Source organism: Leptonotus elevatus, chromosome 1 (genome assembly GCF_054856555.1).
Source record: "Leptonotus elevatus isolate MCC_2025b chromosome 1, RoL_Lele_1.0, whole genome shotgun sequence".
In the NCBI taxonomy this organism is placed as follows: Eukaryota; Metazoa; Chordata; class Actinopteri; order Syngnathiformes; family Syngnathidae; genus Leptonotus; species Leptonotus elevatus.
In genome coordinates this window covers 27,975,615-27,999,903 of record NC_141239.1, presented here as the reverse complement: position 1 = coordinate 27,999,903, position 24,289 = coordinate 27,975,615, and the positions used below count along the sequence as shown (strand labels likewise).

The window sequence follows — 24,289 nt, the reverse complement described above, 5'->3', positions numbered from 1 at the left end:
GAAATCGTAATCAGCTGCAGCCCAGCAGTGACTAGGGGCTTAAAAATTCTATGTGGCAATCATCGCAGGCCTCTTTACAATACAATATGAGGCGTCAGAATCGATATTGCACATGTATTTGTAAATAGGCATTTATGATGTGTTACTTGGGCAGAGTTGTGTAAACGAGCAGCCTCTCTTAAGTGAATTTAATTAACTTTTTTTCTATCTCCTGAAGTGCACGTGCAAACAAGAGGAAGAGGAGATTGAGGGATGGTGGGTTGTCACGGAGGAAAGAAACACAAAGGGGTGCCTTTGCAGTTTGTTTGCATTGCCCAAATAAATAAATAAATAAAGTGTACGTGTGTAAAAATAGCTCACCACCAGTGAAGGGACACTGTATTGCTGAATTTTTTTAAATAAAACATAATGTTAACATTTATGTACTTTAAACTTCACATACTTAATTAAACTTAATATTTTACATGTTTCTTAATGTACCAAATACTCTATATAGATTGTGTTTAATGATAAAAATGCTGTTTTTATTTTCTCAAATATAACAAATAAGCACATTTTAGAGCTGACATTTTAATACTGTACTATTTTCACTCACGGTTATTGTACAGTTAGAATCTAATATCGGTGAATGCCTATTTGTAAAGTTTCCCGATCTGTCTGAAAGCTGCTCCTAAAGTAATGTAAAATATCAGGATATGTATCGCCTTGAAGACCACACTAACAAATTTCTGTAAAATCTACAGTAAAAAAATTCAGCATTTTCTTGTTTTTTAATTTGACTGTATTTAACTGTATACAGCAATGCATTATGGGTGAACCAAAGTGCATTATGGGTAATGACAAAGTACAGTAATTGCTGTATAATTAGCGGTAAAATATTGTAAATTTTACAGCAACTATGTTTTGGCACATATATATGTGGATGACAGGTAAATACTGTAAAGATTGTTGGATTTTGGCGGATATCTCTATAGGAGAAGATGCAAATAATGGACCCTGTATTGTCACCGGAGCAAGGACAAGAGTAATATATTAGCGCAAGGGCAGTCTGCATCGTCTTCACATTGCATTTCTCCGATAATGTATCGGGAAACCCGTGTAGCTGTGTAACTGCTGCTGCTGCTTCTTCTTCTTCCTATTTGTGAGCGGCGCCGTCCCACTCACTAAACAATTCTCACTTGAATAAATGTTTTTTTCTGCGGTGCTTTCATGTTATTTAACATCTCTACGGCGGAAATGCCACAGTGTGTACGGAAATACTCTAGCAGAGGTACACAAACATGATAAGGCAGCAAAGACGCAAGTCTGACGCAGCAAATTTCAAATGTTTTTAGATCTAAAATGGCGACCCCCATAAGTTGGTATGTTTAAAAAAAAAAGTTTAATAAATACTTCATTAATTCACTGATAAAAAGGATATGGTAAAAAAAACAGTCAAAAATACACTGTAGCACAATTTTAACATCCTAGATTTAATTCCTTGAAAAAAAGGGTTTTGCTTTACATCCCCCTTTTTTTCCTGGTCACGCCTCCCTCTGTTGCCATTGAATCCCAAACTCAAACCCCTAATGACTAACAGATTGTGGGCCATCATGTTTGATCTGTCGGAACCCGGAGTTCAGGTTGTTTGACAGAGCGTGCGCGGTCACATCTTGAAGTTGCAGCAGATGACCTGCCAAGTGTCTGGTGACATTCACCTGAGGACTGTAATTTTCCCCTTTCTCCATGCGTTCGGCAGCATTTAATACACGTTTATATCTGACTAAAGAAAACAAAAGACAGCAAGGTCAAACTATGGTCCAAACGTTCTGTCTTTTTACTTTTTGTATGCTTTGGATAGCCACGCTACAGCTGCACCTAATCCCCACAGGAAAGCCTTCATCTGGGACTGATTTTCAGAGTGCCGGGGCTCTGATCGAAGAAAGGGGCCGAGTGTTCCCTGCCTCTCCTCAATCCGTTTGATTAAAAGGGAGGGAGCCTGGCTAAATTACACCCAACGACTGGGCCCTGCACTCTGGCACGACCCTACCAGAAAAACACACAGAAATAGACTGCATGGAGAGGGAGTGCTTCGCACCTGGTGCACTACGCAAAAAAGCTCTTTCCCTCAGTTACTATAACATCGCAGTCTGTCAGCACTGCCGGCCTCAGAGGGCAAGGTCTTTGTATAACCTGTGACAGGGTTGGGAAAACAATTGTACCTGCTCTCTTGGGACAAGACTGACCTAGTCTTTGAAACTGGCTTGCACCAGGTCAGGCCAATCAGCAGTTATGAGGAATAATGTACACTAAACATTTGTCTGTTGAAGCCACCGATGCATGAAGAAAGCAAGTTAAGCCTCGTAGCATTACTAAATACATGAATAACAATGGCGGGGTATGTCCAGATAAAGTTTCTACAAAATGTGTTCAACTGGAGATGATTTTTGAAAAATGAATCTCATAGTTATGTTAGTAACAACCAAATAAATAATATAGAGCAAACTTGTCATGGCAGCCGGGGTTCCTTTTAAGCGAACAACAGATACAGATTTTGAAGCCTTAAAACTAAAACAACTGAAAATTGGTATCGTAATTGATATTTTTGTAAAGGACAAAGCCATTTCAATGTCAACTGTATTCTACTAAAGCAGAGACTCAGCAACCATTACTTCCGTCACAGCACATTGAAAATGATGATTTTGTCAGTGATGACGAGTTTCACCTTTATTTGTAGGACTGTTTCAACAACTCCCGTTGTCATGTAAACATACCATTATAAGATATGTATCATTTCTGTACACAGTGTTTTCACATACTATTGTAGGTTTGTTTTGACAATGTTGTGACCACGTATGTGACATTCCTTTTAAATGTATAAAGATTCCCTTTTTCACTTGGTAGTTGTGGTGTAACTTTAACCTTACTTCATTGTAATTAAGAAACCACCAGAGACCCTGCTGGCCTTTTTATATCATAATTTCAAGATGACCATGTTTGACTACATCTCCTAGATTATTGGATAAATTAACAGTCAATTTGTCGTTTCGTGTTATTTTTTTCAGTTTCGATATTTCAATTGGATGCGATTCTCTCTGAATGTTCTACACTTGTGTTCCAGTGCCAGTAGCAGCTGTGCAGAGTAACGCTGCTGGGAGGAGGAGCCATAGAGAGGCCTGTGTTAAGTGTAGCTCAACTCCCATAGTTGACATGTTGGGCTTCTTTCGACAGCAAAGTGGTTGAGACATCTGTTGAATGCAGCTAAGTCGTTTACTCCATTATGCCTTAATTGCTTCAAAGACCCAATTCATCAAAAATCATTCCCACAAATTTGAGCGAATTCTTAGTGGTTGATAATTGACTCTGCCAGTCCGTTATGATTTATTGTATATACTGTAGTTTTAATTTGTTACAGACACGTGCATATTTACTCTGTTCTAATAGGTCCAAAAGTGCAGTTTGTGTTAGAAAATGCAACAGTATCCAGCTCTGCATGGGAACAGATGCCTGCCCACAGTCTTTATTTCAACTCCAACCCCCTCCAAAATAACATTACCCCTTCATTATTTTCCATTCAAAATGATTCCACCCACAGCCCATTTCTACTGGCTCGAGCGCAGGGCCTCTTGAAGTTTGTGGCAATCCAATGAAAACAGTCCTACTGAAATCTGTGGACGGGCAACGCTAACTTGATAGAATCCAGCCTGCTGCTCCAATTACACCCCATGTTTACCACAGCCCTTTTAATTAGGAACAGGCAAGAAAAAAAAGAACACATCTCTCTTTATGTGTACTTCAGGCCTAAAAATGACAGGGAGGAAATGCTCCACTGTGCATGTTTGACTTCAAGCTTCCTCGGCTGGGCGCAAGCACACAATGGCATGGTTTAATTTAATGGAGCGGGGAGATAAATGGAAACAAAGTCTCCTTTTGATGGCTGCATTTGTCGACACATGCGCTGAGGCAATGCTCAACACAAACAAAATTACCCAGGAGAAAACCCACCATGATAACACACTATTCAAAAGAACGAATGGCCAACAGACCACAGGGGACCCGAGGACAAGCTGGCGTGGTGGGGGACACGATGAATGAAGGCAGTGTGCGATTGCTGTCGCAACGGCTCGTCTAGACACGCATGGAAGAGACAGATCGGATCCACAGATATGGAGGGGATGATGGGCCATATGATGCGCTTTCTAAACATTAGTAAAAAGTACAAGAGTATAAGATCCTAAGGTGCTTTGCAAAACTTGATTACAAATTGTAACAGTGGATGGCTGCTATAGTTTTTAATTTGTACAAAGCAAGCACATTTTTGGAATGACATTAAACAATATTCCCCATGCATTTTCTATACTGTATTGTTTATCCTCATTAGGGTCGCGGGTGAGCTGGAATCTATCCCAGCTGACTTTGGGCCTGAGGCCATTTAAATCATTGCAAGGGAAGAGCCAAGCCAACTAAATGCCATGTTGTATTATGTACGTATTATTGTTCACTTCCGTGGTGTCATGCCTATGGAGTTATTTACGTGCAATTTGGGCATCTGCGCGTGTGGGTTTTTTCATGTGTACGTCAGTGTAAACAGTCATATTGGGTATGTGTCACTTGAAATCAACTACTTTCAATTAGAACCAGGCATTAAATCAGAATTGGGCATTATTATTAAAGGGATTATATTTTAATCCCTTCCACAGTTAACTGTAGGCATATAATCTTACCTTTGACACCATGGCGATGTAATTTTTTATGAAATATTTGGCATTTTGCTGGCTATTTTTCTAACGTGCAAGTAAAACGGCCAGTTCAGTAAAACCCCGCCTCTCCCAGTGTGGTTGCCGCAACCCTCTCGTCCGAGCCAGCTGCTGCGCGCACCGCCCACAAAACTCTGGAGCGCTGCATTCGAGCACTTATGGCCACACAAAACCAGTCAGCCGTTGGGAGTACAACCGCGTCTTCTTTACAAGTTGATGGATGTTCATATGTTCAATAAACATTTGAAACAAAACAGCTCCTTACTGCAAGAAATCGTAGTGGAGGAGGGGAAAGAAAAATAAACACCATGATCAGGACATGAACCGGATACCTGCTGCTTATAGGGCGAGCGTGCTAACCACTGCACCATTCATTCAGTTCATTAGCACAAAAGTTCTACTAATGTGATGCAAATGTGAAGGATAATTGTCTGCTTAGATTCATTTGGACAGAATGTTTACTGATAAAAGCTACTTTTATCACTATCCTGCGAGCAAGGAGGTCTCAGAGAAAGTGGGCGTGTGTTTAGTCCGCATCGGCGTTGCGGGGGTGGGTCCGCACCTAATGACGTCATAAAGTGAGGTTGGGAGGGCCTGGCGCTTGGAGAGCAGAATGACCTAGAATTTCTCATAGAGGTGCGAATGGAGGAAAACACCACATTGGTGATGTTTTCAGGGTTGGCACTGGGTCATGAAACGTTTTAGCCAATGTGGCTAAACAGTATAAAAATCTCCTAGCCACATTTGAGTGTACCTAACCGAGCCACGACATCACATGTTTATGTTTATTTTGCCGCTATCTCACTACGTGCACCATTCATGCATGCACACGGCAGAGCCACTGGAGCCCAACTAACAAACACACAACACTTCTGGGAAGATTGCTTTTTGGGGGGTAGCTTGATGGCTAACTGCACATAGTTGTGGTAGAAGTGGGCAAAGTTCTTATAAATAAAAGTGGCAACTGCGCCAAATCGCCACAGATGAAAGAAATGAGGGCACTTATATACTGTTCTTGGTTGCATCAGCTTGTCACCGTTTCAGCCCCACGCAAAACAACAACAAAAATCAACAATTGAGAGGGTGAACAAGTTTCCCGAAATACCTCAGCAATTCTGCACTAAAATGATTTCAGTCTCTGCACATTTTTTTTCTTTTCTCCAAAATATTTAATGTATTTACAAAAAAATTTCAGATGCTTTTTTACAGGTTATTTAATGTTTAGGAAATGTTTTTTGAACATTTATTGGAGTATGATTTTCATTTAGTATACTCAATACATCCGAATGTTACTTAAGTACACCTTTATTCATGTTTGAACTGTGCATAATGTTGCTGTCGTGGCCTACAATAATAAATACAAGTGTATTTTAGGAATAAAACATCTACCTCGTTTCTAAGAACACTCAGGTCCACTATGCTATTGTGTTAAGATACTGATCCAAATTGTGGAACTTTTTTGTCTGTATACAACTATATTTTGCACATGGAATTTTATTAACATATTCAGTAACGTTTTGTCATGATTACTGCATTATTACATTCAACTGCAGTTGCAACTGAAGACGATAATCAGTTACGTCACGTAAATCAGTGCTGAGTTTATATTGGCAGATGTGCGCACTTGACGACACATGAAAATAAAATGAAACGGGTTACGAAACATAGTCCACGTACCTGCCGGTCCCTCAGCGAGCCTGTTCGACTTTTCGCTCGTGATTATCCTTTTTTTTTTATACATTTTACCAATAAAGTTGGCATATTCCTCCTGTCAAAACCAGGCAACGTTGCCAGACCACAAAGATTTGACAAGGACTGGTTAAATAGTTCGTCTGCCGTGTCATTCTTAATTTTTTCCTAACATGTGAGCGGACCCAGGGGGTAATCCACAGTTTTACGCGACTCTGGGGCAATAAAGTTACGTTTTTGGGGCAGAAACAGACACAATATCCGCGTCTTCATCCTTTCTCAGGTCGCGACAGAACAGCTTGCTTGCTACTGTTGCTAATGCTCGCTAGCATCAGCATGCTGCTACTGGCAGATGTAAACAATGCAGTCATTGGTCTTGGAGCGATGTTGTTGATTATACTGCAACGAATCATGTGCGTCACTGGCCGCATTGAGAATTGTGGGATTGCTAGTATGCAATTTGCACGCCGACGTGGCGAACGGGAGGAATATTTATGTCGTTTCACCGCGTCATTGGCGACGTGGCGAACGGGGAGCGCTCACCCTGGTTTTTGGTGAGGAATTAGCATTTTACCATGGCAAAAAGTTCAAAAAAGTTGATTCATCACGTTACTGTCCCTTTAAAATGCACGTGATGGATCTATAAACAGAAATCCTTAGCAATCTGAATTCCCGGTCACATTCCTTCGGTCCTTGGCAACCACGTTTGACAAAATAAACGCAGCGACTGCAGAGGCAAGCGTGGTGAGGTGTCAAAGTGCCTACTGCGGTCGCTTCACCCCGTCACAGCGGTTATGAATAGAAGGATCCATTCAGAGGACATTGGCGTGTAAATGGCAGGAATGCGGAGGTACAGTGTGACAGCTACGGGGAGGTCCACGTTGCTGTCTTACAAGCTTAGAGAAATCTCAGTGTGAAGAGAACCTCTACGCATACCACACGTAGGGTGCGTGCTAAGTACAGCAAATACATTTAAGAGCGAGGCATCATGACAGTGACTTATGAGGAGGGACCACCACGGGTTGCACACTTGTACGGCACTCACCCACTGCAAGTGCCAAAGGTCTGAGACCTCACAGAAGAAGTCAAGTTCCTGCTGTCCCAAAGCCTCACCTCTCGGTTACGCATCTAAAAACATAACAGAACTCATTTACATGAGAAGAAGTTTGCATTTATCAAGTTTGAAGGAGCTTATTTGTTCAAACAAAACAGAACTAACACAGTGGAGTACGGGACAAATGTGGAACACTTTCTCTTTATCCAGGGGTGGATTTATGCTGAAGGGTCACATTAGATTTTTTAAATGGAGAGCTGGGTCATGTTATTTTTTGTTAAAATGTCAATGTAAACATTTTTATTTTATATGTATCTCATCCTGCCTGACCACCTGATTTTGGCCTACTTTACTGCCTCTTCTCTCTCCTTCCCCACAATCTTTCTGTGTGAGCGAGCTATTGGTATATGCTATGGAGGCCGTTGCCGTGGAGGATTCAGCATCAACCAACCTGGACCCGTCCTGAAGTAAATCATGTCAACTTGAGGCGCTTCATTTCATTTAAATAGACTCTAATGCTGTGATTAATTTTGTATCACATCATCATATCATGTAGTTGTGCCCACTTTGCATTCATTGCTACCATATCAATGCTCAAGGGTTCTTCCTTTTCCCCCCACTCAAATGAGTTTTCTCTCGAGTTTGACCTTGCCTAGATAGGGGGTCTAGTTTGAGGGATTGTTTATCAATAGTGGGCCTTTTATGAAATGTGAGTCAATTTTCCATAATATGTCCCCCTTCAATCAATGTGTATAAGTTCCTTCTTACCCTATCAAAGCCCGTAGTCAGCAGAAAGTCATCCTTGGCCCACAGAGTGCGAGAATCTTTGTTGTTCTGAAGGCAGGCGGCGCTCTGTGAGACAGACAATGCAAACAACCTTGATCTTGTCATTTTGGAAACGTTGACAGCGACTTGTCCTAGGCTGTTGCTGAGTGACAGGTGTGCAAGGAGTAGAAATGCCACAGAGCTGCCTCTAACAGATGTCTATCTTTGGGCAGAACAGAACTTGTCCCATGAAAGGAGAGCTTGTTTTTTGTTGACGTAGCAGACAAGATCGGCACCGCCTGCCTGGTTTGCATCTTAGATGACCAAACTGTGACGTTGCGTCTGTGTGTCCTAAGTGTACAGTCAGGCATTTATGGCCTGTTTTTAAACACAATGACACACGTGAGAAGAGATTGGTGAAAACAACAGTGAGTGTCGGAATAAAAGAATGCAATGACAGTATTGTATAGAGAAAGGTCTGCATGTATTGTATGTAGCTCAAATAACTATCGCTGAATTCATGTTGTGTTTAATTGAACACTAAACTGTCCAGTGGTGTGCATGTGAGTGTAAATAGTTGTTTGTCTATATGTGCTCTGTGATTGGCTGGCGACCAGTCCAGGGTGTACCCCACCTCTTGACGATAGTTAGCTGTGATAGGCTCCAGCTCACCCACGACTATAATGAGTACAAGCACTACATACAATGAATTGATAGGTGGGTGCTTCAAGACAACTCATCAACAATCAGTTCCACAAAATTGCTTTTTGATGGAATTTGAAGTGGGCAAGCACTGTTGATGTGGAGCTTAACTGTCTCACTTACAATACGTACTTGAAAAGCCTCCAAACTTCAGCAGACTTCAAAAAGGTCCGTGACCAAATATTGCACTTTTTCAAAATGGGTATGAATCAATGGATTTGCCATACGACGTGAGCCTGCGCAAATTGCAGGTGTCATTATATTATATTACATATAAGGGTGCAAGTGTGGTTGGACATCAGGTGCTTATTAGCGCTCACAAGTATGCCGCCAGGTTTTCACGACGCTAATAAATGGCAGCACAAGGGGAAACATTGTGAAAGGGCCAGAGTGAGAGCTGCCAAGTTGCCCTCCTGAAAATGAGCTACCCTTTCTGTAGAACTTGGCACTGCTCCTTACAACCAAGCAGGGTTCAAGTCTGTGTAAGGCTTGTAAAACGAATTATCCATCCATCCATTTATTGTAGTGCTCCTCATTAGGGTTGTTGATGAGATGGAGAAAATGAAAGATGAGTTTCGTGCAAGAGGCAAGGCCCACAAAGTGCTGCTCACCAGCCAGTTGCAGGACCCAATTAGATGCACAACCATTCATACCTTTAGACAATTAGGCGACATCCATGAAGCTAATACACACGTTTTGGAAATGTGGCATGAAGCCAGAATAAAAACTGAGATTCAAACCCAGAACCCCAGAACATGCGATCTACTAGCCTTGAAAAGTAACTGAATAAATCTAGTTTAGCAAACGGGGGAAAAACAAATCAATTTTAATTCTAGTACCACTTTCTTTTTTGGTGTTACTCCAACTGTTAACACACCCTGAGGGTCTGACAATTTCAAACCGTCAATCAGATGTTTCCTTGTTTCATGCCTCGAGCCTTCCAGTGTGCTTCTTCAATAAATACTCGTGGGTGCAACAGAAGCACTTGGGCACAAGACAATGGTTTCTCTTGTGGTCTGCCGACTGTGTGTTTATCGGCGGCGCTGTTGGTCTCAAACTTGATTAACTGCATTTAACAGAGACTTCAAGCTTCCGCACATGTTGGCGGCAAAACCCAGTCCTAAAGGGAAATTCAGGGTTGTGCTTTCCCGTCCCTTAATACCAGTGCCGAAGTTGGCACCAACTGGACGTCATGTTTTCTGGCTTCGGGCGTGCGCTCAAAATATTAGCAAAGAGGCATTCAGCAAACATTTTGCTGATGTGTCTCTTGTGCAGGCTCCTCAACACTAACAGAGCGTTGACAGATTTAATGATGAGTCCAGGCTTGAATAAACACTCAAGATCATATTTCAGCCTGCAGGCAGCCGTGTGGCTCATGCGAGTAAGTGAAGTCACGTTCGCCTTGATGAGAGCATGTGGTGAGTAAGATGAAAAATAGTCCACATGTATCCGAGGGATCCAGGGTATAAAAATGCCTCCCAAAAAAGTGTGAAAAATGAGAAGAAAGGTGAAGCACAGACGCATAAATAGAAATAGAGGATGATTCCCCACCAGGACCGCTGGTCCACTTGCTTCCATGGGCAAAACGACGCAGAACTGGTGATCGCACCAAACTAGGGACAAGTTGAGCTCAAAACGATTTTAGGCTGCTCAAGATCTGCCCAACATTGGATTATATGCGAAACGCAACACATGGTGATTTTTTTTGCATCAAAGCAACGTTGGGGCCATTGTGACCTTTTTGTATGCTTGTGTGCTGTGAGATTTTTTTTAGAATCTGTAAATCTTAAATATGTCCCTTGGCTCAATGAAAGTTGTGAAACATTGTCTCTCAATGAACCGTGTTTTTGAAATGTGGGAAGAAGCCGGAGTACCTGGCAAAAACACACACAAGAGCCTGAGCCTGAGATTCAAACCCCAAACCTCAGAACAGTGAAGCAGACGTGCTAACACTAGGTGATGCGTTCTGTTAACTATGATGCAACTTGTTTTGGGATTTATAGATGCTACAACACAGATGGTTTACCAAGATGACTTATCAGAGACTGGATTCAAATGTTGAATTCCAGAAGCCAACTGTTTGGAAGCCCTTGCACAGTTCTTTCTAGTATTGGCTGCAAAAATATTTTATTAGGCTTCACTGTGTGTAAAAAGCATCATCATTTACGACCACTTGTGAAAGGCTTAACAATGTTTCCATGGCAACTGGGAAAACACAACACTCATTCAAAGGAAAAAGCAAACGATTTCCCCTATGGGAGGAAAATATTGAAAATACATAAACTTCTAGTGAAGCAGACAAATCCGGTTGTGCCATCCCCCTCAGGCCTTAGATGGGAGCTGACTGAACAGTTATACCTCAGGCCAGCTCTGAAGGCCCCTGCTGCTTTAGGTGCCAGGTCAGAGCAATGTGATGTTTCAGTCGTAGGAAGCTAAAGTTCGAGGGCAGCCAGAGGACGCGGCATCTGGACCTGCGCGTGTGAAAAGGTTGCCAAACAAAATCCATCGTCTGTAGTCATAAATCTTAGAGCTAAATTGGAAGCTCATAATAGGAAAAAAAAGGAAATGAAGGCACGTCAGGGAATATCAGTGCAGGTGTCTGCAAGAAGACCGTGGCAAACTAATACAGACAGGAAAATCTGGGGGAAAAGATAATGTGATATTCAAATTCAAGGCCGATGAGACAAAAATAAGTTGAAGTTAGTCAGCAGTCTGTCTAATCAGATCTTGATAGTTTGATTCAATTGCCTCCGCCAATGTACACAAATGATCACTCCATCTGTTTCTGTCATCCGCCCCCTTCGGTACTTTACTTTTGGTCATCCAAAAGACAGAATGTGCATCTGTGTCACTTGTAGGGAATGTTGGTTCACCCACCAGGATGAATATCAGGTGTCTGTCTGCACATCTGGGAACAATCAAAGCCGTCTTGCAGACACTCTCTCTTTCCACATAGTTGTGTGCTAGCTTGTGGGGGGTGTTTGGAAGAATAGGAAGATTCATCGGTGAAAGAAGATCAAGAGCTTTTCCTCCATTTGTTACTTTGCTTTTCTTGCTGAACTGGAGAATATTATGACACGTGAGCCTCATCATTAGCTACTGATGTCAAATCAGGTTGTCTTAAACTTCTCTCTCTTTTTTCCTTCCTTGGCATAGGTAATGTTTTTGGTCGTGCATTACCAGGATTATTTAAATTCTACTAAGAGTCCTTGCGAAAAAAATAAATAAACACGTCTTCTAAATTTAACACCACAAACACGAGTGTGTTTGCAGCCTTGACATATTTGAGTGATTTAAAAAAGTGTAAAATGAGGGTTCAAAATGGTGAAAAATCAAACTGTTCTCTCCGTTCTCAGATGCTGGGTGCGTGTCTCCTGAATTTGATGAAACCACGCCCTGCTCAGCTGTCGACTGTCAATCAAATACTACTACTGTACTTCCACCTGGAAAATGGATGATACTTCATCTGGAGTCTTTCTTTTACAAACCCAAAGGAGCACCCCCGCCCCGGACTCATAGCCGGTCGGTCACACAGTACCCATGCAGCTCCACCTGCTAGCAAGCTGAAGCTCATGGTAATATGAATGCTAACGACCGGATTTTGCTAAATCCATTTAATATTATTGCTTACGAATATAAAATTAGAATAAATACAGTAAACATTTAATGATTTTGCCAGGAAAAAAAGTGTTTGACCAGCAGCCACCACTGCCACAAACTTATTATTAGTATTATTAATATATTATTCTTGATCCTTGGGATATTTTGATAAATGTATGTCACAAACATGACATTTAAATATCTCAGAACTGTTTTAAATTGTGAACAAAAAAATACATGACCCCTTTAGTCTTTGCTTTCTGAGTGGTTTGGTTTTTAACATTTTTAACACAGAATGATTGTGAAGATTTCAAGATTTTTGAAGACCTTTTTTTTGGATTGATTGCACAGCCATGAAGCCAATCAGGATACCGAGAACTTTTTTTGTATGTTTTGTTCCTTCATATTGTGACTACGGGGTCGATGGTAACAGAGGAGTCAGTTTACTGGTTTTCCAGCTGCAGCCTCTTCAACCTGCTTCTCATTTCCTCTCCACTATCCATCATTCCGCTCTTCTCATAATTTCCCTTCCTCTAATAACTAACTGTTGCCTTGAAGCTTTCATCAAGCCTAAAATCTGTTTCAGTCTTTTCATCCATGGCCAATTAGTCTTTGCAGTAGTTGCCGAGGCTTTCGTCTTGCCCTGTCTTGTCTTCATGGTCCATTAAAATGTGGTTTCTGCCATACGGTTCACAATCACGAATATCTTAAGACACGTGCCTGGCAAACAGACGGGAGAGGGCGGTGGGGGTTCAAGATGGAAATCAAACCAGCCGTTTTATGCTTTCATTTCCTTTACCGCCCACAGCACCTTTATCTCGCTTTCACGTCAGCCATTTGTCCACCCCCCCCAAAAAAAGCCCCAAAAAGTCCAGAGGCAACTTTGCAAGTATTCTCGCTGTATAAGCTAAACTTGCTGTTGTCCTTCCCTAAAATGAGAATGGATGCATGAGGTCAGAAACTGGGCAGGGAAAGTAATCTACGGGAATGACAACATGCCTCAGCTCCAGCTGTAACAGCATGAAACTTAGAAGTCGCTCTAATGTGCTCACTATGCACTGAGGTTACCACTTGTGTGCCTCCTTCGAGTTGGCTTCTGTTTTAACAGTAACAATCTTAAAAGCGTGAATGAATAGCAACCGCTTTAATTCGAGATGTCTGTTACTGCCATTAGGTTTATATTATTTCACCCCTTTGCACTTATTTTCTCCTCCACATCATCAATTGAACACTTCTGTTAAGTCAAAACGCAAGGGCAACTGTAAGCCAGGTAGTTAGTAGACGAGACCTGGCGCCTTTTCTAGGGAGGGCTCGTGCTACACCAGCGTGACTAGCTCCCCAGTTAAATATGGATTCCAGCCACAATGAGATCTCCAGGAGACCTTTTCTGAACATTCGCTGCTTTTCAGCACTCTTAATGAGAAGAAAATGAATGGGGGAGCTAAAGCTTGCTACTAGGGTAGGGCCTTATAAGTCATTCTGTTGATGGTCTGGTCTTAAAGCAATTGGGGCAAAATGGAGTGCTTACGGTGGTCTAGTGGTTAGCACATCTGCCTCACAGTTGTAAGGTTCTGAGCTTAAATTTCCTTGATTTCTTGACACTTGGCTCCGGCCTTCCTGCGTCGAGTTTGCATGTACTTCCTGTTCTTGTGTGGGTTTTTCCCGGCAACGTGTCCTGCAATTGGCTGGCAACCAGTTCAGGGTGCATCACCTCTCGCCTATAGTCAGCTGGAATAGGCACCAGGCTCAGCCGCAAACACTCTCAATAAGTTTGTGGTCTGAAAGTGAGGTAGACCTTCACCTGGCACAACAAAAACTCGGGCACAGAAAGTTGGGAGTTCAGAAGTTTCAGATTCTCTATTCCTTCAATTGGAACCCTGCAGAGGACAGTAATTTAGCCCCTCGTTATCTATGCATTACAGTACTTCTCGTTGGTTCATTTTTTTGGGCTGACTTGTTTCTAGAGTCTAGAACAACATTTGTTTTGACCAATCACGGCCATGGATGAAAATGTCGTCTTCGTTCTCGGGAAAAAGGCACTGATATCTTATCTTTAGCAGCTAAAAATGCACGAAGCGCCTCTCGCTGTACAAGGAAACGGTGAGTAATTCTGCAAGAACAGAATGAATTGTTGGTTTGTTTGTTTGCCCCGGCGCTGGTTTCGTTACAGTTGTATATTACGCCCCAAACACAATGACGCGCCGTGATTGGTGGAAGTTAACAAGCAAGGTTAATAAATCAGTTCCCTGCGCAGTATTAAAAGAGGTTTTCTTATACTATGTGGACATGGTCATTTCTGTTCCAGTAGACTATGACAAGTGGTCGGTCTATGTTGTTTGTGACCATGTTTATGCTCCGGGATGCTTGTGGGTGCTGACATGATTTATTTTTTCCTTCCAGTCAGTCTTGATTCTTGGTGTTTCTCTTGATTTCCAATAAGATGGGTTACGCCATGGGTTACGGGAAAAACTCCATCATTGGCCGTGATTTTTGCCATTTAGTCTAATCTATACTTACGGTACAGAAGGAGACAAAGTTCTGAATTCATAGCCTAATTGTGCATTCACATATGATTGCATTTTTTCTATTGTTTTGTGCCAAGTATGGAAGTGAATAATAATAATCCATTCAACTCCAGCTGAAGCGCCACACAGGAATTAATTTTTGAAGCATGGTGCTAAATGGGTCGTGTGACTACAGTAAAACATTTAGCCAGCCCATGGAGGCCTCAGGGACTGTGGTCACCCCTTCCCAGGGCCCTGGAGGGACAGCACATTAGACCCGGGTGCACCGCACTGTGGGTGGACTGAACTTACTACAGTGTGCCTACTGGCAGCGAACACTCTCCGGGACAACTGGCCAAGGTCTGAATCAGAACACTATATGACGTTCCTGGTAATCATGTTCCAGGAACCCAGGATTTTGGTCCAAAAGAAGCACTTGGGAGCCAGATGAGATCTGTATTGCACGTTTGATGATCTCTGGGGGTTTTGATGGTTATTGCGGTAAAAGCATCTTTTAAAGATGCACATAGAAGGCCAGTCCTTTAAATCCTAACACCAGATCAGTCGGGTAATAACAGAGAAAGGAGTGATGCAGCTGACAACTGCAAGGGCGTACAACACCTGGAGCTGATGAAAATCTGTGTGCCAGACCAGCTCTGTACCGAACAAAGACATGATTCTTTGGGTAGCTTCCTTATACCAGGAGGGTGGAGCACAGTTAATCATGCCCACACTGTTGAAAAAAACAACACGAAGCCCCTCAGTCACTGCCCAACCAAGCCCTCTTATACTTATTTTTCATAGCGGATAATAAAGTTGGCTGGCCGAACTCCCTTGCTTCCCTGTGACCACATCACAGGGCTTCACATCTTCAAAGCTCCCCCACAACTTCATGTGACGGATGATGAGTGAGAGGCCCGTTCCATTTGCATGTCATTGTGACGTGTGAACTTCAACAACAACATTCGGCTTTGCGAGTGTGGAGATGATTTGCACATTGCCCATCACTTCAGAAGTGACCAAGCTCAGGGCAGATGACAAGGCTGCCTGATTAATGACCACGTCAAACTAATGCTAACAACTGAAACTGGGCGTACTGCTTTACAGAGAACTCCCAACAAACTTCAGTGTTTGTGTGATGACCGCACTTGCAAGATACCCTCAAGAATAAACTAATTAAGGTTCGCACGAGACCACAACTTGGAGAAAGGCCTGATTTTTGACGAGAAAGAAAAAAAACAGCGCAAGACAGATTTGAGGGCTCCATCCATATGTTTATAACTTGGCTAGTATTTCTTGTTATAGTACACCCACTTTCTTTGACTGCCAAGAAAATCATTCACCATCAATGCAGGTATGAACACCTGCGCACCACTGTCATAACCTAAGAAAGACTGCAGCTGCACTAAAGCACAACATCTTTTTTTTTTTCTACAGTCAGCACCCAAAAAAAAAATTGTTTTGATAAGGTTGTCTAACCTCCGCTTTGAATCTATGTGAGTGTTCGTCTCCAGTCCTGAATTGACTCAAACACAGTGACACACTACACAACAATCCCAACCACTCATATTGACTATAAGGAATGAGACGAAGACCTTTAACAAATAATAAATTAATTTGCAGTCTGGATGCAAAGGGGTGAACGACTCCTGCTCTAAGAGTCTATCCTATCAGGGGTCAGACACAATATGTCAGACCAGATCTATTCACCAGTAATGGGACATTGTAGTTTCCTGCAAAATCGATCATTTGAAAATATTAACACTTTTAAAAATGTTTGAACTTGCAGGTACTTCCAGTTTATCAGAGGATAAAAAAAACAACTTTTTTTTTGAAAAGTGATCAAATTCTCAGTTTCAACAGTATATGACAAACTCTTGATGCATATCAAGATGCTAATTATCTCGGTTGCTAACGCTAATATTAAATCCACAGCGAGGAAAGAGCCGAGTGAGACAACACAAGAGCCCATGACCAAGAAGAAAAAGAAAGGTGTATTCACAGGAGATCTACATAAAACAGGGATTTACGGTGATAGGTGATTCCATGCATGAGGCCCGCTCATCACAATATGCAGCGAGCGCCTCTTGATTTAGCGTTATGGTGAGTTATTCATGGACTTTGTATTTGTTGTGTGGTGCCGTGTCGGTGAATTTCAGGAGGACGCTGCTAATACAGATACATAAAAATGTGGCTTCACGCTTAGTGTTCTTCTGAAAATACCCCTCGTATGGTAATCATGATAAGCATGACCATAGTGACCATATTAAAGCACTGTTGTTACCCTTGTTGCTGCTACTAATACACCTACTTAAAAATACACAGTGGATTCGCATTTTTTGTTGTAGCAATTTAAAAAAAAAAATCAGCCTACCTCGTAAGGCCACCCACCTCCTCACCCCCACCCCCAGGTCCGCAAAAGCTATAGACTTGTATGGACTGGTTCGCAGCGGAAAAAAAGGTGGTGATCACTGCTCTATGGTACTAGTTAGCAAATTTACACACACAATAATGACCTTTAATGAATCCAATATATCAAACCACTGTTGCCTAAAACCAATTGCCTCACCTTATACTCCATAATTTATTATTGACTGACTGATGATTATAATATAAGTGGATTGACACCTCAATTAGGTGATTACTTTGTGGGATGAGCTCACGTACCAAGCAGATCGTATTTATTCATTTCATGACAGTAAATCATGGAGCAGTAATTGCATAGACAATTTGCAAACAGTGACTATTTGTTTTTTGTTCAAATAGTGACTATTTGTTGATGTTGACCGCATCACTAAAGCGTGTGACTGACAAGAGAAAAGGGGACAAATTCCCATTTTGGTGAATCTGGCCTGCAGCTGGAGGAAAGAGCAAACTCTCATCTATCATTGGGCCTTAATTAGTAAGAAACAAAGAGCAGCCAATACTTTAATGAATCTTCCACTCATGCACGCGCACACACAAATGTCTGCTCTATCGCTGCCAGCTGGCATGTAACCACATGACGGAAAGGCCAGAGCACACAAACAAAACTCTTTCAAATGTCCTTGTCACTTATGACTCTGACATTCTAGTTGCCAATTCCAGGAGATGAAGTGATAAACCGGCTTCATGGTTTATCAGTGAAAGATGTTAACTGACCAGTTCGGATTTTGTTTCGACAGGTTCTACTGACCCCATTCATGGTATTTGGCACAATCTCTCTTATTCACAGTATTATGCCAAAACAGAATTAATTTTTCAGAACTTCGTGTGCACTGAAAATATTTTCCACTCACTCGTGATTTTGGGGATGGACTCGAAATTGAGGATAAAAATCATTATTACTTAGACTTTTATGTTTGTGTAGAACTGATATATATCTTTATATTCGTCAAATGGAATCCAACCGTTTACTGCCACAGATGAATATATTCGTCAAGTAGGCTACAGACCGCCATTTAAAAAATCCTGATGTCAACATCACTCAAATAATTTCTTGTATGTTGTATATCTGTAAATAAATTGCCATTAAAAGCTCCTTCTCAGTTGCGTTATTGCTGCTTTGAGGTGTCACAAGAGCAAATAATAATAATAATAATCTCAGAATAACCAGAGAAATATACTACCATGATACCTACGCCTTGCACACTGATGAACAATCTGGAATTTTGTAGCCTGTGATTCTCGGAATGAGTTCCTCTTTATTGCCATAAAAGTTCACATTTTCACAGTGTTGACTCCACATCCCTGCACTGTTAGCATTAGGCCTTTCTCCAGATTGTAAACACGCACATTTTTCAGGGAGGTATTCGCTGGAATATGCTCATTGGAATATGTTCTTCTTGCTACAGCAAAACACTGACTGTTTTTACGACCGGGAAAGGTATTTTTTAAAACTTCAGCAAGACGGTTTTATGTCTATAGCTGCAAGGACACATTTTCTTGTATTTGGTTTTGAAATATGGTATGTCCATGTCCTTTGACTGAAGTCAACATGAGGATATCTGAGAGCAGCACACAAGTGCTTAAAAGCAAGAGGCAACTGAGCGTATTCCTGAAATGTGACACTGACGGAAGCTATTAAACAAACCATGATGTGCGACTTGACGTACAGGTGACGTATTATGGAAAAGTTACTTTTAGTCGTGCCTGCCACCCATCAAGTGTGATTTTAAGAACCCCAAAATTACATTTTGTTTTTAATATTTCTGAAAATGTGTTCTGCACTTCTTCCCCATTGTTACGCAATAGAATAACTGTTTGCAGTTATACAATACATCTGTTAAATTCAGGTTGCTGCTTAATTTTATATACTGATGTAATTATTATTTTTATTTTTTTTAACAACACGTCAAGTTCTCAATTGTTTTTTCTTCATGGTCATTGTTTGACTTTCGGCTTATCGCCTATCAGTCAGGCGGCGCCACAGCGAGTAACTCGCATGATGTGTTGGTTCAATATAAACATTTTAACAACTGTCAAAGGGTTTCATTGTGCTGCGACACACTAAAACTGACTGTGCAGCTTATTCGACCGACAATGACTTCTTTGAGCAACACACACTTGGAAAGACACAATTTAATTTAATCAATAAGAAGTCATTGACATGCTAACCATAGTAGACTCTAATTTTCCAGATGAAACACCTTCCAGGAAGCTAATGGTGGGTTATGAAGGACTGCACAACAGGCCCCTTGAGTAATGCTTCTTTTTCTTGGCCTACCTATACAAGTCAAACTGCTTTGCTATTCCTTGGCCCTTCCCCGTTTTCACTCGCCCATGTAGTACAAACCCATTCAAGTCTGTGGTCCTCTCTAAATTCACGCCAAGCACCAGAAGTTTGTGCTGAACAGAAGAAATCGAGGACCCCAAAAGTCCGGAGAACTGTTCCATTCCCCCCCAACCTCCGTCAGTCTGCCGCTTCTTCCAGCAACCGCAGATCGACGGCTCTGTGGCCAACACCGGACCAAAACTATGAGTGGTATTTTCAGGACTGTAATTTTAGGAACATGTGCTATAGGCTCAGTCACAACACTTGTGATTTTACGATTCAAATGTATAAAAAAAACTTACACGCTTTTCCACTGTTTTGGTTTTATAAACATCGCACTTGGCATTTACTTTAAAACATATACAGTGCTACCTCGGAGTTTGAACATAATTGGATCCTGTAAAGTGTTCAAAGTCCGATTTGTTTAACCTCCGAAACATTTTTTTCCCATAGGAAATAATGTAAATGCAATGAATCATCCAAAAACAGAAGATGTCTATTTTTATTCATTTATAATTTAATTTCTATTTATGTAAAAACATGTACAGTATTCAAACAATAATTATTATTTTTGCCTTTTTTGTTGTGGTGTGATGGCATCAGTGGATGAAAATTGCACTAGCATGTATGGGGGCTGTTGTAAATTCCTCATTATTGCTGTTAATGCTTATGCTAATGCTAATGTTAATGTTAGTTCAGTGCTGAGTTCGAGTATTTACATTGGGCATATAGTTAGACTACTAAGGGTCATTGTGTGTGCTCTTTAACGTCAGGCTACATTGTTGAACAGCTAAGGAGGGGTCCTTGCGGCGCTAGTATTTACAGAAGTAAGTCACAGTAGTTACAACAATATCTCTTTCCTTAAATCCACTGCAGTTCGTAGCACGTTCTGGTTTTTTTTGCTGCCACTGGCAGCGTTGTCTTTCTTTAGGCCCATGGCGAACAAAATTGTCATGGAAAAATCTAAATGCACTCGCGAATGTACGGGGCACCTCTGGCTCCGGGAGTGTTCACGCTCTGACTCGAAATGCGCAACGCCTCGTCTCGACTACCGTGGCATGTGCATTCGGCATCGATGGGCTTGACTCGGCTATCCGTTCAAGGTACGTTCGGCTTTGCTTGAGTATTCGGACTCTGAGAATAAGGTCAAACTCCGAGGCATTTTTTACTCCGATTGTTTGGTCAAAGTCAGATTTGTACGAGTTTTGAGATGTTTGAACTTCCACTGTAGTACTAAAATAATGACATAGAATTGAAAGAATTTAACAATTTGTGCATCATGGTTTATGGTGTAAATGGTTTGGCTAATAGGGGCAATATACTACAGCTATGCAGTTGCAAATGAAGAACTACTTTGATGCTACGTTCACACCAAGCGCGGAGGGAGTGTTCCGCCTCACTTTACTCGCTGGCGTTCCACCGTGAGAGTTTGTACAGAACACCAGACGCAACCGCTTTATTCGTGCACACCGGAGGGGAGGGTCGCCGCTTGGTAGACAACAGCAAGCATGTCGAAAAAGAGACCACCGCCGAGCAATGCCAATTCCGGTCCAGCACATCCAGGTTATCTAGTTATCTAGCAAAACTAAAGGAACACTTTCTTATGCTGCATGGAGATGGGGAATATAAGAACACAACACTTTCTGGATTTAATGTTAAATGGTCTTGTTTTTATATGGTGCTTTATCTACAGATGAAGAGAGCCAGATTTCATGAAAAGGCTACTGTCCCTGTTCATTATGTTCACCAATAAACCCTTGAATTTGAAAAAAAAAAAATCCTATTTAAGTTTTCAATAAAGAGGGGTTCAGTGAATGTGCATAGGAAACTGGTTGGGTTCAGTACCTCCAACAAGGTTAAGAATTAGGGATGCACAAAAATGAAACCGAAAACCGAAGCGCCCCCAAAAAAATCTGCCAAGTTTTACTATCATTGTATTTATTATAATTAATTAAAATTATAATATTATTATAAAATATTTATTTAGTACTGACATTTTAACAAAGCACAATATAAATTTAAATGTGCCCGCACCGCAGACATTTTGGCTAATGGTACATTAAACTCCAAACGAGGGTTGAGCATTTTCTGGAGGTGCTATTGCACTTTATAGTCAATGTAGTTCGCACAGGCGGCCACGGATGCGTGCGGCCGGACACTAGATGCGGCGCACTTAAAATCCGCACATTCCCATAATCACCAACGTTTAAAAATAAATAAATACATTTGCTCGCTCCAGCTAATTGGCTTCGGGAAATGGGCTGCAAAGTCACACACAGCGTCCTGTACAGGTCTGCCGCCACCCGGAGATAGCGGTAAGTGCTTCCGTGTTTGAAACTTTTTTTGATAGCAATAGTGCTAGCATTAGCTAAAGTATTTAGCACGGCCACCGGGATGCCAGTGAAAAAGTGGAAGCGTTTGAGGGGCTCTTATATAAAAAAAAAAAAAAAAAAGGAAGGCGCTGCAGGAGACAGAGTGGCTCACCTGTACTGCAGTACACGGCAGTTCTGTCTTTTGTCGACCCGCTTAAATGTTCTACACCAAACGACGCCCATCTCCTCTGGTGTGCGCAATGAGCTGCTGCGACCGACCGGTGCCAACTCACACCGTGGAAAAGCCAGCTAAGAAGCGAGGCGGACACTTACCCCCGCGTTTGCCGTTTAATTCAAACAGACGCTTGCTTGTAGCGATTTTTTGTTTGCACCACCACAACATCCTATTTCGGCCATATTCTTTCGGCTTTAATTTTATTTCGGCCGAATGCCGAAAATGGCAAAAATAGCCATTTTCGGATGAAAAATTTCGGTGGCCGAATATTCGGTGCATCACTATTAAGAACTACTACTCTACATGTACTGTTTGTGTTATAAATAATATATCCGTGGGTAACTGTTGCCCACTGCAAAGTGTTTGGGTCTGATTATCACATCATGAAGATGGTTGGTACAAGAAAGAGCTAGGAGGAAAAAGTAAATTAATAATCCAAGCACAGAAAAAAAACATTCCTTATATTACAACTGAAACATTTTGGTGTGAGATTGTACTAAATTCTCATGGGAACAGCCACTTCTCAGACTTGAGGCCAGTCCCGGATCAAAGACATTCCCAAATGATGCAATCAAAGCATTTCATCAGATTGACGTATTCTACCATTTCAGTTCACAAAAAAGGGGTTTATCTTGGTGGTAGTGTTGGACACTAGTTTGGGGAAAAACATGACCAATCCATCCATATGTCTTTGGAATATCTTCTTTATTGTCACGGTTGTTGGTTGCTGATAAGAGCTGGCTGGCAAATAATAATGTATTGCAAATGTTGCCTTGAATTCTCATCATGGCTGTGAGGGTCTGGTGGTCAGGTCAGACCAGACCAGATCATCTTGAATTCAGCCTATCTAAAGGTCGACCCGTCTCTCAGTTGTGGGACAAAGCCTAAAATTGTCCAAGTAACCTAAATAGAACCTTCTCTATGACCGTGCTGTTACACACTGCACTGATTACAGATGCCGTATACGCCACTCCTCCTGTCCGAGACCTTAATTACCCGGCACAAGTCTTATTTCCCATAAATACAGCAAGAGTGGGGCCATAATTATTGCCTATATTTACCCCACCTGGCGATGACGGACACCAGTTCAGAGCAGGCCACCCGAAAGGAACCGTACGCATTTAATTATATTACCATCAGGGGAACGGGACAGCACTTGCCACAAATGAGGTGTCTGGATCATGGACACCCCTTTGCCGAATAGGACTTGCCAAGGCCAGAAGCAGTGAATGCAATTATGCACCAAAACTGAGGTGTCTCATAATATCGAAATTTGAAGGACTACTGACTGGGGCTGTAGTAAGGTGGATTTTTTGGGGGGAGTGCGGGGATTAGAAAACTTTCTGGAGATGCTTTACAAAAGGATAAAATACACAATGCTCCTTACATCCACTTAATGACGTAGTACTGTCCGTAATGTGTAGAAATCAACACCTCTTGCTCTTGCACGCTACTAAATGACTTGACCTATCATATTTCTCACTCATTGTCTGCCGCCCATTTGAGCAAATGTGGCTCGAATAGGAAGTGGTGAGCAGCACACCTGACCTGTTTCAAACATTTCTGCTTTCAGACAGATCATAAAATGAAGCGGCCACCTGATTTAAGCAGAAGCAGCAGACTAAAGCGGGAATATCAAGCCTCAAATCAATTTGATTTGGGCAGAAGCCATGTGGCTAAAACAGAGGCAGACGGTGTTTGCTGACTCAGTTGGCCACTCCGCGCTCCCTATTTGGTTGTCCAAGGCTGATGAGCGTGTGGGAGGTACGAACATAGAGGGTTTTTTTTAGTTGACAGTTTCCTGCATAATAGTTAAAAGCCACATTTCCACCAAGCGAGTACAGTTAAGTTCAGCTCGCCACATTATGGTTTGGAAGAGTAAAACCCCGACTGGGCTTGTTGCTTTTTCCACCATGGCGTCTCCAGCCAGGTCCGTCAT

At 41.8% G+C, this 24,289-nt stretch overlaps 1 protein-coding gene across 2 annotated transcripts in view; it reads right to left on the bottom strand.

Moving 5' to 3' along the window:
• coro7 (coronin 7) overlaps positions 1-24,289 on the bottom strand; it is a 120,879-nt gene that overhangs the window by 78,900 nt on the left and 17,690 nt on the right. For both annotated transcript variants that reach the window (XM_086088521.1, XM_086088511.1), the window contains 2 exons: positions 8,248-8,331; positions 7,471-7,553 (listed from right to left, as the gene is read on the bottom strand). In XM_086088521.1, the coding sequence (XP_085944647.1) occupies positions 7,471-7,553; positions 8,248-8,331 (167 nt within the window). The remainder of the gene's footprint in view (positions 1-7,470; positions 7,554-8,247; positions 8,332-24,289) is intronic.